Source organism: Lutra lutra, chromosome 4 (genome assembly GCF_902655055.1).
Source record: "Lutra lutra chromosome 4, mLutLut1.2, whole genome shotgun sequence".
NCBI classification, from domain to species: domain Eukaryota; kingdom Metazoa; phylum Chordata; class Mammalia; order Carnivora; family Mustelidae; genus Lutra; species Lutra lutra.
The window spans coordinates 16,248,685-16,261,388 of NC_062281.1; the positions used below are offsets into that span (position 1 = coordinate 16,248,685).

General features: G+C 45.1%; 1 protein-coding gene across 14 annotated transcripts in view; it reads left to right on the plus strand.

The window, feature by feature from the left end:
* Positions 1-12,704, plus strand: part of MTSS1 (MTSS I-BAR domain containing 1) — a 158,259-nt gene that overhangs the window by 34,752 nt on the left and 110,803 nt on the right. Inside the window, exon 1 of one of the 14 annotated variants that reach the window (XM_047724142.1) lies at positions 6,675-6,792. The exons of 12 other annotated variants lie outside the window; for them this stretch is intronic. In XM_047724142.1, coding sequence (XP_047580098.1) covers positions 6,690-6,792 — 103 coding nt within the window. In that variant the 5' untranslated portion in view covers positions 6,675-6,689. Of the gene's footprint in view, positions 1-6,674; positions 6,793-10,743; positions 10,888-12,704 lie in introns of those variants that run through there. One more of the 14 variants, XM_047724149.1, reaches the window with a different exon arrangement.

Genomic DNA, 12,704 nt, shown 5'->3' on the forward strand with positions numbered 1-12,704 from the left:
GGGAAGAGAGGAAACCTTCCCTTCTAGGGGAGGAGATGCTCGGAAGCTATTGGAAGAGGCAGCTCAGCCGGTTTTGTTTGCCCCCGAGTTTTAGTTTAACTAGGTGGATTGAGATTTCACTGGCCCTTAACTTCTGGCTTGACTTTGGTGTGTGTTCAAGTCAGACTGTTTCATGTAATCAGAGCCTTGTGATTTCTACCTAGGAATCTCCTCAGCCACAAACTGGGGGAAAAAGTAATTATTTTAAAAAAATCATAAATAAGGCCCTTCTCACAGGCCTGGAACTGAATATTCTTTGACTATGGACGTGAAAGGAATGTCGACAAATTCATTCACTGATTCAAAATAAAAAGGTCTCAAACGGCAGCCTGCTCATCTCTAGATACGGTGGTAGATTATGTGAATGGTTATTTTTGGTTATTGTCTTTGGGAATTTATTGCCTTTAGGAAAAGAGAGAAGTTAAAAGTCTGGGAAACAAGCTCCGTTGTGATTTTTCTTTAAGAGCTTAGCTTCTTTGGAAAACTTCAAGGATCATGTATTTCATTTTTCTGACGATCTTATTCTGAGGATTTACCAGATAATAGGAGAAAATGGAGTCTAGCAGAAAGCATCTTCTGGAGCCCGGAGAAGGAGCTTTATGGAAACCTGGCAGGGGTGAATTTTGCTTAGAGACTGTATGTAACCATCATAGGGGCACCTGAGCTCTGATTTCCCAGAGCCTGGCACATGTTAGGTGCCCAGGAAACAGTTCCTGATGTATTAAAATTTTTTCCTAAAGTGAAATCCTTCATAGCTTTCAGGGTGGATGGACCAGCAACTGTATTTTCTTATAGTTTTAAACATGAGCCTAGGTAATGCTGACCTAGAAACTGTCCAGTGCTTTTCATTTGCAGGGTTTTGAACTTGCCTTCTTGATTTCGATTCTGGTGAATTGTGCTGAGGAAGCTCTAAGCTAACTGTGCCCCACTGTTAGTTACGTTTTGAAGAGTCTCGCTGGTTTGATGTTGGCGGGTGTGGGGAGGAAGAACAGAGCTATGCAGAATAAGAACGTTTGTATTTGTTTCAAGTAGGAAATTGACCGGGCAAAGACAAAGTCACCTTTTTTCTGGCATTTCTTTTTTGTTTGTTTTCCCTTTAATTGCAGGCCCAGTGCCAGGACTTGACAGGTGCTGTGTATGCCTGCTGTGGCGTCCTGGCCCTGTGGAGTTTTCAGTCTGGGCCAGGCTGTTCTGTGAAATTCTGGAAATGGTCTGTGGTTTCACTGCCCAATAGGGTAGTTATTCGCTACATGTGGTTTTTGAGCACTTGAAATGGGGCTAGCGTAACTGAGGAGCTGAATTCCTAATTTTTTACATTTTAATTAATTTTAATTATATGTAACTTACAACTTTGCTGAGGGCTTTTGGGCCACAATCTGGAATAGTAGCTTTAGGAATTTCCATCAGCTTCTCAAGCCACTCCATGCTGAAATGTGTACTACGTGTCTAGGAGTACATATCCATCTATTTTTGTATTTTAATACCTGTCATAGTCTCAATCTTACATGAAGTCCAAATTAAAAAAAAGTTGTAAGTTGTTGCTTTTTATAATAATATTTACCCTAGCTAAAATGTGTGTGCCTATTATTTAAATTGCTTCAGGATATAAATTCTCCATCTCCTAGAAAGATTTTGGAGTTGTCTTTGACCTACAAAGGGGTGACATAAAAAATATAATGCCTTTTTAAGTGGATTCATGGATGCATATCCTCCTTGTGGGTTTCACTTTTTGATGCTTTTCTACTCTGATAGACCTTGAGTCATTTTAACCTATTACCACAATACATTTAATCCTACACATTCTGCTTGGGATAAAACAACTTTTAAAAAATTGCCCCTATGGAGGAGAGGGTGATGCACAGTCATTTAAACATCTGACTCTTGATTTCACAGGTCATGATCTCAGTGTCCTGGGATCCAGCCCTGTGTCAGACTCTGTGCTCCGTGGGGTGTCTGCTTGAGGATTCTCTCCTTCTCCCCCTTTTCTCATTCATGCTTTCTCTTTCTCTCTCTCAGATACATGAAGAAATCTTTAAAAAAAAAAACCCAATTGGGGCGCTTGGGTGGCTCAATTGGTTCAGTGTCCGACTTGATTTTGGTTTCCATTTGGTCTCAGAGTCTTGAGATTTGGTCTCGATTTGGTTTCGATTTTGATCTCAGGGTCCAGGGGCTCAGGATTGAGCCCCATATCGGGCCCTGCACTCCAAGGGGAGCCTGAGGATTCTCTCTCTCCCTCTGTCCCCTCCCTGCTCACGTGCCTGCAATCTTTCTCTCTGTCTCTCAAATAAATCTTAAAAAAAATAAAATAAAAGTGGTCCTTTGAATATTTGTCTTACCATTTAACATTTTTTAAACTTACTACTTTTTGGTTTGCTTGTTATAAAATTCAGACTTGGTGTTGAGTCTAGCATAGTAAGGAGGCCTGTGTACTTTAAACTTCTTTTCTTTTACAAATCACACTGTAGGTAACAGCAAGAAATAAAGGAATGATATACTTATTAGGTATCTTTATTTTATAAATTTAAAAAAACAAATCTTCCCGCCACCCCCTTATTTTTTGGTTGTAGGAATGCAGAAGTCAGTGCTAATATATGCGATTATTTTGGTGGGCAAATTTGTATATTCCAGGAGATTGGGATCATGAACGGGGGCATTACTGGTGATACAATGAAATCCCTTCTTTCTGATCTCATTGATCTTTTCTTTTTATTATTATTATTTTTAAAGATTTTATTTATTTATTTGACAGAGATCACAAGTAGGCAGAGAAGCAGGCAGAGAGAGAGGGGGAAGCAGGCTCCCCACTGAGCAGAGTCCGATGTGGGGCTCGATCCCAGGACCCTGGGATCATGATCTGAGCTGAAGGCAGAGGCTTTAACCCACTGAGCCACCCAGGCGGCCCCCCATTGATCTTTTCTTACTGTTAAAACTCATGCTTGACCAGCAGTACTGTTCCCCCCCTTACAAGTAGTGGCCTTTTCTTATTGACGTTTGGTTGGGTAGCAACAGGTGCCAAAGACGAACCACCTTCACGGTGCTTAGCCAGTGCCCGCCTGTGCGCTGTGTGACTTCTCACTATCTTCCTGAAACAACACTTCCAGCGGTTATTGTGCGTTGGGCTGAAAGGCACTAACGTGAGTCCCACTTGAATGTAAGCACGTCCTGGCTGTCCGGAGCAGGCTGTCCCCAGAATCCTGAAATCCCCTAACAGGGAGAGCTGGGGTGTCTGAGCTGCACAGTGGAGCCCGCACGCCCTGCTAAGGCCTGTCCTGCCGCTAATCCGAGAGGAGCATCTGTTCATGCTCAGTTCCGTGGCATCACCCAGTTTGGCCCCTGTGTATTTTCCCAGATGATGCCTGAAGGTGATATGTGCTGTTTTCTGTCTAACCTCAGCCGCCGTAATAAATGCTGGGGAATGACACGGCGGCGATGGCGGCGATGGTGGTGCTGGGGTGGAAGGTCCGGGCACGGAGAGGATGTGTGTTTTCATGGGTGACCGGGTCGATGTGTGCAGCATCCTTATTTGTGTCGTTAGGCAGTTTACATAATGAAGTGGTTTGCTCAGCAGTTCCATCCTTCCCGCTAGCTGGGCTGTCTGCATTTTGTACACCAGCCATGAAGATCCCCCCCGCCCTTCTCCCTCCCTCTTCTCCATCCTAATTCTTTCCCTTTTGCTCTTCGTTTTGGCTTAATAACTAATACTCCGCCCCATCCTCCTGTTGCACACAACCGTGGTGGTGTTCCTTTGGTGAAATACGGATTAGTGTTCATGGGAGGATGCAGTTATTTTAGTTCCTACAGATGTGGCAAGGTGTTTTGTTTTGCTCTAAAATGATGTTTTCTTGTGAAAGATCATTTGCTGTAGAGTTGTGAACTTGGTCTGGTCTGCCCACCTCAGATAAGAATAACTGTTTGGAATGTATATGTGAACTTGAAGACACTTGAAGTTGTCAAAACTAGTGTTTTTCTACGATGAGCCTATTCTGCCTGATTGCAAGCGCCTCTTCTCCACTTCCGCTGATAAACCCGTGGCCTAAAACTTGGGGAGACAGGAAGTCTCTGAACTCATATTATCACTTGAACGTACACGTGTGCTCAGCTGGAGGGGAAAAAAAAATAGGATGTTGAGACAAAGCTCTGAGAATACAGACCATTCAAAAGGATATTCTTCTCTCACAAAAATCTGGCAGTGAATCTTTCTGATACATTTTAAAGAGATTTGGTTTTTATGTACTGCTTTTAGAAACCTATGTGTTCCCTAAATTGAGAATGATCTGGAGTTGTTTTCTGTTTTTAACTTAACCTTGTGGTCTTTCATTTTTAAGATGGTACAGGGTTTTTCTTATAGACCACCTAGTGTCCTGGGAACCTTTTCATTTTTAGGGGGCGAAGTCGCTTGCCCGAGGCCACTCAGCTTGAAGGGGCTCACGGGGAATTGTCCTGCTAGCGCAGCGCGTTTTCCCCTGGTTTCTCCCAAAAGCCGCGTGGTAAACCGCTTGTTCACATTGTCCCTTGGTTTAATGCCGGGGAGATTCAAGTAGGAAATAGCATGAGCTGTGGAGAAAAAGAAAAAAAAAAAAATCTCTTCTGTGCTCTCAGTCAATTATTTGTAAGGATTTTTCTTTGCTTATTTGCTTTTCTGCAGGATCTTTGGTCAGCTGTTTCTCGAAAGCCATTTCCCACTTCATTTCGGTCCTTCGTTTTCCTATGGAAGATGCTTTTGTTTTCTTTTAGCTCTGTGTCTATCGGGGGGGGCTGCTTTGCTTAAATTTGGAGCAAAAATATATTGTTATATTTGCCATACCTATGCGTATTTATCTGCAAGAATAACGAGGTATATCTTTCGTCTGCCTTGTCTTAGTTTTGCAAATCTATCTCCATCCACACGTGTGTGCACGTACACATGCGCACACGTACACACGCACACACAATATGTGTTTTGCTTCCCAAACATTTAAGATTGCCACGGGACGCTTATTTCTAGTAAAAGATACTGCTGTGGAAATCTGCAGCGTTTCCTGCTGTGTGTGCCAGGGCCCAGGGACCCTGGTTGCCACGGAAACCGATATCCAGCCGCTGGTGGCACTTTCCTTTAGAGCTACATTTGAGCGCATTTCACGGTTCGATACAATGCCGCTGCTTCTCCCTTTAAAATAACCAGGGAGGGGGAAAAACTGAGTGATTACAAATTTTAAAAAATGCTGTTTCTGCAAAGGCAGAAAGAGACCTTAATATGCACCCTTTTCATGTGTCGGTCGTAGAACAGCACAATCACCCAAAGGTGGCCAGAGGTATCTGATAAAATATAGAAGCATTTTGGAGGAGGTGGTGAAAGTGGAACCTTTCCTGCTCGAGCTGGGGGTCTGTAGGCTTCCTTCGGGAATGACGGGCACACCGGGCTGACGCGGCCTTTCATCCTGTTGACTCTGGCTGCGTCCGTTTGATTTGTCCGAAGGGCTTGAGAGCAGACAAAAGACCTCCAGCTTTCTGTATGTTCTCCACCCCAACCCCCTTCCTGCATTTCCTGACCCCACTGTCTTAGAACCTGCCCGGAGAACCGGATCAGAGAGCCTGGAGAGCTCGCCGGAACGTTTGCCCTGGATTGGCCGGTTGAGCACGTGGCTGCCATCTGTGCTTGTTGAAATGTGGATGTGATGATGAGAGCGAGCCTTCATTTGGATAATACGGTTTTAAAAAGCCAAGTGTAAGACGTGTTGCTTGTACGAGAACCAGAAGGACTCATGAGCCAACTGAACACACCCACTGACCTCCCAGTGGTACGTCAGCCACTGGCCACAAAAGGGCCCAGAGCACATCTGTGCGGGACGTGACAGGTCCCCATCCCCAGGTTCCCACTGCCATGAACAGACTCCTGTGGCGTGAGATTGAGGGACAGTAAGATGGGTCCCAGCGTTGTTTAGATGGACGACTAATGCCTCTGACATTTGTTTTTCCAAATGTGTTTGTACGAAGCAAATCCTGGGAGTGGGTGTTCTTCAGAAGCAGTGGGACACCCCAGAGCCTTTGCCTGTCACAAGTGGTGGGGATCACAGGCCAGCCATGGTCTTGAGGGTTCACGGAGGGCCCTCCACCCGTTGAAGTGCTCAGCTGGTCCTCCAGCCGCTTTATCTTGAGGTGGTAGCAACCCCATTTTGCAAACAAGGGGAACCAGCTTGATGACTCGCAGGGACTGGGTTAAAACGTCACATAACTTTGAAGCCACAGAGCTTGGAGTGTGTATCTGCTTTGTGTGACCCTCAGTCCCACGTTCTTATCACCTGAGAGATCATTTGTCTATACAGAACCCTCTCGGGATTGAGACCAGCCTTTCCTCACTGCGGTGTTATTGACATGTTGGGCTGGAGAATTCTTGGTTGTGAAGACTGTGCATTTTGGGACGTCTGGCAGCATGCCTGGTCTGTCCCCCAGTTGTGAAAACTGAAAACGTCTCTGGATGTTGCCCAGTGTCCCCTGGGAGTTAAAATGGTCCTGATGAGAACCTCTGAATTAGACCCTTCAGGTCTTGTCATAGGGCGGTTTGGTGGAACCATGGCTGTGCCTTTTCTTGACTCAGTTGTGGGGAACTTGGTTCCTTTAAGCTGGGTTTTAAGTTATTTATAACCGTGTTTCGATTTTAGAAGTTTGACACCATGCAATGGTTTCATTTGAGCAATGACCACTGTGCCAAGTCATGGATAAAACTTGTGAAGAGGCCGAATCTTACCAAAATAGATTGCTCCTTTTCCGCAGAAGGTCATTCTCCAGTGTGAAGATTATATAGTATTTTAAAAGATTCAGTGGACTAAGAACAGTGATGGAGATGGACAGAGGTTTTCATTCCCACTGGGCTGGCTTCCTTCACGGAGAGGTGGCTTGGCCGAGGCAGAGCCTGGGTTGGGTCGCTGGCTCGAGGTCCGTGCTGCCCGGTCACAGCGGTGGGTGGCTTTGGTGGGTTGGTCCGATTGGACACACGTCAGCTTTGTTGTCTGTTGGAGGACAGTCGGGTTGGCCATCCCTGCCTGTCAGGGTGATTGTGGAGTCGCTTGACACTGTGGCTCTGAAAGGGCCCAGCAGCTGTGACACAAGGTCATGTGCTGCTGTGTCACATAATTTCTGGGGTCCTGCCCACGTCGGACCGGGGGTTCCTTGGCTGCTTCTTAGAGACCAATGCTCATGTCTCATTCCGCCATTGTTTGCCTTGTCTCCTACCTCTCTGTCTCCAACCTCTGCCCATGTCTCTTCATTTCTTTATGTCCCTGATTTTCCTCCAAGAGACTTCTGACATTTTACGATTTCCCTTTCTTCTCTGGGCTCTGTTACTATTTTGTTTATTACTACTACGGTTTATATCTTTGTTTATAAATGAGTATTTACATATTATAAATATTACATGTAATTGTAATTGTAATACTATATTGCTCCTAGATTTGGGGCATTGTAATGGTAACTTGAATGAATTTTTATTTTGTTAATGTTTTATTTTTTCAAGCTTTATTGAAGTATGATTGACAAATAACTATATATTTAGGTTGTGATTTTTTTTTTTTAGATGTATATCATGATTTCATATACTTAGACATTGTGAAATGATGACCCCAGTTAAGTTAATTAGAAACCCATCATCTAACATGGTTACCATTCTTAAAAAATGAATTTTGAGATTTTTTAGTTGTCTCTTGCATGCCCGCAGGCTGGGGAATCTCACCTTCCCCACCTTAGCCTTCACTTGGAATATTCCTTTCCTTCCCTTACGCAGATCCTAGCTGATGCTCTAAGGTTGCTCTCAGGTGCCTTCTCATCTGGAAAGCCTTTCTTGGTCCTTAGGCAGGTTAGAGGCTGCCTGCTTCGCTCCAAGCCAGAACCTGGGTGGCCCATCACCATTCCCTTTCAAACTTCTGAGCTGCTTCAAGGCAAGGACTCCTTCACTGATGACACCGGTGAGCACTCCTCTGGTGTGCCCTGTTTTTGTTTTTGTTTTTGTTTCCTTAATTGAGATGAAGTTCATATAACATAAAACTGTTGGAAAGCAAATAGTTCGGTGGTATTTCATTATTCACAGTGTTGTACAACTGTCACCTCCGTCTGGTTCTGAAGTATTTTGATCACTTCAAATTAAACCTGCACCCAGGGTGAGGGAGAAGTTGTGGAGATGGGTGTTGGTGAGGGTTGTACAACAGAGTGAGTGTACTGGAATGCCATGGAACTCTACACTTAAAAATGGTTATAGTGTTGGGGTGTCTGGGTGGCTCCATCTGTTAAGCATCTGCCTTCGGCTCAGGTCATGCTCTCCAGGTTCTGGGATCGAGCCCTACATCGGGCTCCCTGCTCAGCAGAGGGGTCTGCTTCTCCTTCTCCCTCTGCTGCTTCCCCTGCTTGTGCGCTCTGTCTCTTTCTTTCTCTCAAATAAATAAAATCTTTTTAAAAAATGGTGATAATGCACAGAATTCTTAGGTCAGTAAAAAATACTCTGTGTCATGCTGTACTGATGGCTACATGACCATGCAACACCAAGGACGCATCCTCATCGAACTGTGCGCTTCGGGTGATAATGCCGGACCAGAGTCAGTTCATCGGGGATAACACCTGTACCATTCTGGTGGGGGGTGTTATAACGGGAAGCTGTGCATTTGTCATGATAAGGGCATATATCGGAGATCTATCCCTTCTCCTCCATTTTGCTATAAACCCAAAAAGCTCTAAAAGAAAATAAAATCTTAAAGAGATGACTATGATGCTAAATTTTGTATTAGGTATATTTTATCACAAAAAACCCAAAACCCCATACACATTAAGCAAGTAATCCCTCTTCCTCTTGTCCACTACTTCAGCTAGCGTCTGGCAGTTACCCTGCCAGTGTTTTGTATTTTTTTCATCGTTATACCCTTAGCTTCCACCATGGTTGTTGCTGAATAAAACTTTGATTAGTGAATGAAATGAGCTTTTCCTTTAACACTGGTTTGTCTTGTATATTTCTTCAATAGCCACACAATGAGAAAAGTTATCTTTAAGGAAATTTCTTTGAGTTGTTTCCTTAGTATTTATTTAAGAGTTTTCTACTTGTCCGCCATCTGTGTAGACGTGCCTCTGGAACCAAAGCTACTTTTGTGGTTCATCCGCCCATCTTGGTGATTTTTAGTTGATGTTTTGGGTTAATAATGGTGGTCCTGGTGCTGTACCTGGCAGCATCTGACTGACACACTCAGAAACATAGTCTTATTAACTCTTTCAGACCGATGCAGTGATGGTCAAGTACCTGCTTTTTCTTAGGATGTTAAAATTTTCAATTACTGTTTCTTTTATGGAGGAGAAAAAAATTGGAGCCATCCTTTCAGAAATTAATATCTTTAAGCCAGTTTCTTCCTTAAAGTATGTTGGTCTTTTTCTTTATGCTCACTTCTCAAATCTTGTTCTTCCCTGTTGCTCTATAATTTATAAAATTGTATTGCAGTTGGCTTGGGTAGAATTGACTTAAGCATAGTTGAGCCTTTAGATTTTCTTTCTGGCATGGACAAAAGCCTCATTAATTATGAATATGAATTCCTTTTGCAAAATGACAAGATTGAACATTTCCTCATGCCAGTATCCCAGCTGTCTCATTCTGATGCTCAACAAAGACTTTTAGAGATTGTCTTTAATGGCTGTGCTAGCAGAGACTTTAAAAAAAAGAAGAAGAAGAAACTATAAAGAATGCAAAATAGCTCACAGTTTTGTTTCACTAGAAAAAATAGTGAAAAGTTTCTGTTTTACTGTGGACATTTTCTACTCTTGTGATGCATTTGTGGGCTTGAAGATTTGGCCATGGCCACAAACCAAAGGATCATTTCTTCTCTCCGCGAAGTGTAGATACGAAATTCCATTTGTTTTGATGACCTGTACTTGGAGCCCCTAGGCTTAGGTCACCTTTTGCCCTCTTACCAGCCGAAGCTCACTCTTGGTTTGGTGACAGAGATGGCAGTGGCGTTGGTAGTTAGCCAAACCGAGCCCTCACTGTGCTGATTGATTATGGCCTCCTCACGTTCACAGGTAGTAGCTGCTGGAGGGGGTGAACTGGGGCCTCATCCAGAGCCTCCAGGCTTTGAGCCACCATATTCTCTTACCTCGGTCCCTGAGTGGTCTTTTCAGCCATCGGTTGACCAATCCCAATGCAACAGTCTTTCATCTTCTCACTTGCTGTGCATCCTGTAGTTTTTGCTGCCAGAGAAATTGACCCAGATATGGCAGTTGGTTCTTTGGAGTTGGAACCCCTGGAAGGATTGTTCCATTCCTGGCCTCCAGCTGGGGTTTTCTTGTTTGGAGACGGATCTTTGTTGTTGCATTCCTTCCAGCCTGTCAAAGAAACCATTACTCTTCGGAAATTCCCTACTAAGTAGAGAGCCTAAGGCTCAGGGACCACATGTGTTTGCGTATGCATGCGTGGGCCAATGTTTCATAACACGCTGCTGGAGACCTTTTTTCTGCTCACAGTTCGTTCAGGGGGAGGATGTCTAGTGTCGTCACTCCTCTTCCATTTTTTAATTTAAATTTGTTTATTATTTATTTGCTCACTTTAACCGGAAGCTCTGTAACATGACACATGAGCCAGTCATGCTTAAGTCCCATGAAAATAACATGGGGCCGGACGGTTCAGAGTGCTGTTGCGTCTTTACTTCAGGAAGCCTCAGGATTGGAACCGAGGTGGTCTGGTGCTGTTGGAGGCTGAGGAAGGAAGGGCGAATGACCATTTTTAATTAGAAAAGCAAGACAGAGCAGTCGTCCATTGTTGAAAGCCCGTGCATTTTTGTTTTTTTTGACAAGAACATGGTTAGGGCTGTACTTTGGCTTCAGAACCCCCTTGTTGTCTTGGACTGGGTTTCATATGCATTTGGCTTCAAGTGCTGTTTCATGTCATTGTGTCTGCTCACATGCTGTGTCTGCGCTGTGTTGTGGTCCCTTGCCTGCGTTGTTCTCGGTCTCTGAGGTGGGAACTGCTGTCGCAGCTGCCTAGAGCTGTCCCCGTCGGCCTCTACCAGCTGAGGCAGCCAGCCTTCACTCTTGCCCCCCCCCTCTGCAGCCTGTCCTCCCCCTCCCCGGCTGCTTTGCCACTGATGATCGCTGTGTCACACCCAGGGAGCACCAGCCAGTCAGTAAGTAGGGCGGACCCTGGCTCGAGGGGAGCTGCTAGAGGGGGGCACACATGTTGAGGAACCCTGGTCTCACCCTACAGAAGAATGACCCCCCCCCCAAATCACGTCAGTGTGAATGGCAAAAGAGGGTATATTTTTCTGGTGGGAATGCTGCCCAGCTGTTAGAGTACAGAAATTGCACAGCGTGCTGGTTAAGAACTGCAATTTGGATTGAACCCTGGCCTGCGATTTTTTTTTTCAACGTGACCTTTTGCAAATGGCTCCAATCTCTGCATACCCAATTTTCTTGTGTGTAAATTAGATGTGATGATAGCACCCATGTAGGGCTGCAGGGAAGTGTGTGTGTGTGTGTGTGTAAGGGCCTAGTGCAGTGCCTGGTCCATAATAGGCTTTACATGTTAGCTATAATTTTTTAAAAGATTTTATTTATTTGAGCGAAAGCAAGAGAGAGAGAGGGGGCACAAGCAGAGGGAGTGGTGGGGCAGAGGGAGAAGCAGGCTTCCCACTGAGCAGGGAGCCCGATTCGGGGCTCGATCCCAGGACCCCTGGGATCATGACCTGAGCCGAAGGCAGAAGCTTCACCGACCGAGCCCCCAGGCGCCCCCCGCGTGTTAGCTCTTACTATGAAGAAGGTAAGCTACTACTTGTCAGTCCACAGGAATGTGTCAGGCAGTGTGCTGTGTGCTTGCTGTAGATTATGTTAATTAATCTTGATACAAAGTGGTTCAGAAAGAGGTGGCATTGATTTAACAGTGGTCGGGTTCCCTGAAATAATTTGGAATATATTTAGGATGGGTATGTTTTCATTGTGGACATGTAAAAAACTTACACGCACATACACTCTCTCTGACATGCGTGCCTACACACCCCCAAAACAGCTGGGTGTGGCATGAAAGCAGAACCTTTCATGACTGATGCATGATGCTGGGCGGAAGATTAGTTGCTTGAGTTTGTCATTTGCCTTTTTTTTTTTTTTTTTTTTAAAGAATGCCACAGCTTCCTGTGTTGTTCTGGACTTGATAGACACATTTGTGTAAGGTTTCCAAAGTCCAGCTTTCCACTCAGCAGGAAGCTGAGCACAGTAATCCCGCTCTTTGTTTGCACTGCTGAACCTTGGAGTCCACTCCCTGGCGGGGTGGTGGGGGTGGGTGGGGGGGTGGGTGGGGGTGTCCTTTCTACTCTCTGCTCCGACACTTAATCCCCAGGTGGCCTTGAAGAGATATTAACTTGCTTAAATGTGATTAAGGAGCTCCCTCCCCATGGTCCAAAGAAACCACCACTCTCGCCATGAGGGTCTTGAGGGCCGGGTGTAGCCTTCCTCCTGCGGGAATCAAGTCTGGGTAAGGAGGTTCAGTGCAGAGCAGTGAGAGTCCCTCCACTGTGTGGGCAGGGGTGGGGGGGGCTCCTCGCGTCCTACCCTGCTTTGCTAAGGGGTGTGTCCGTCATTCACACTCTGGAAGCACCGTGCCTGGCACCTGTGAACACTCTTCACCACATGGAACAGGTGGTTGAGTTTCTCCGTTGAGAGTATGTTGGTGATCA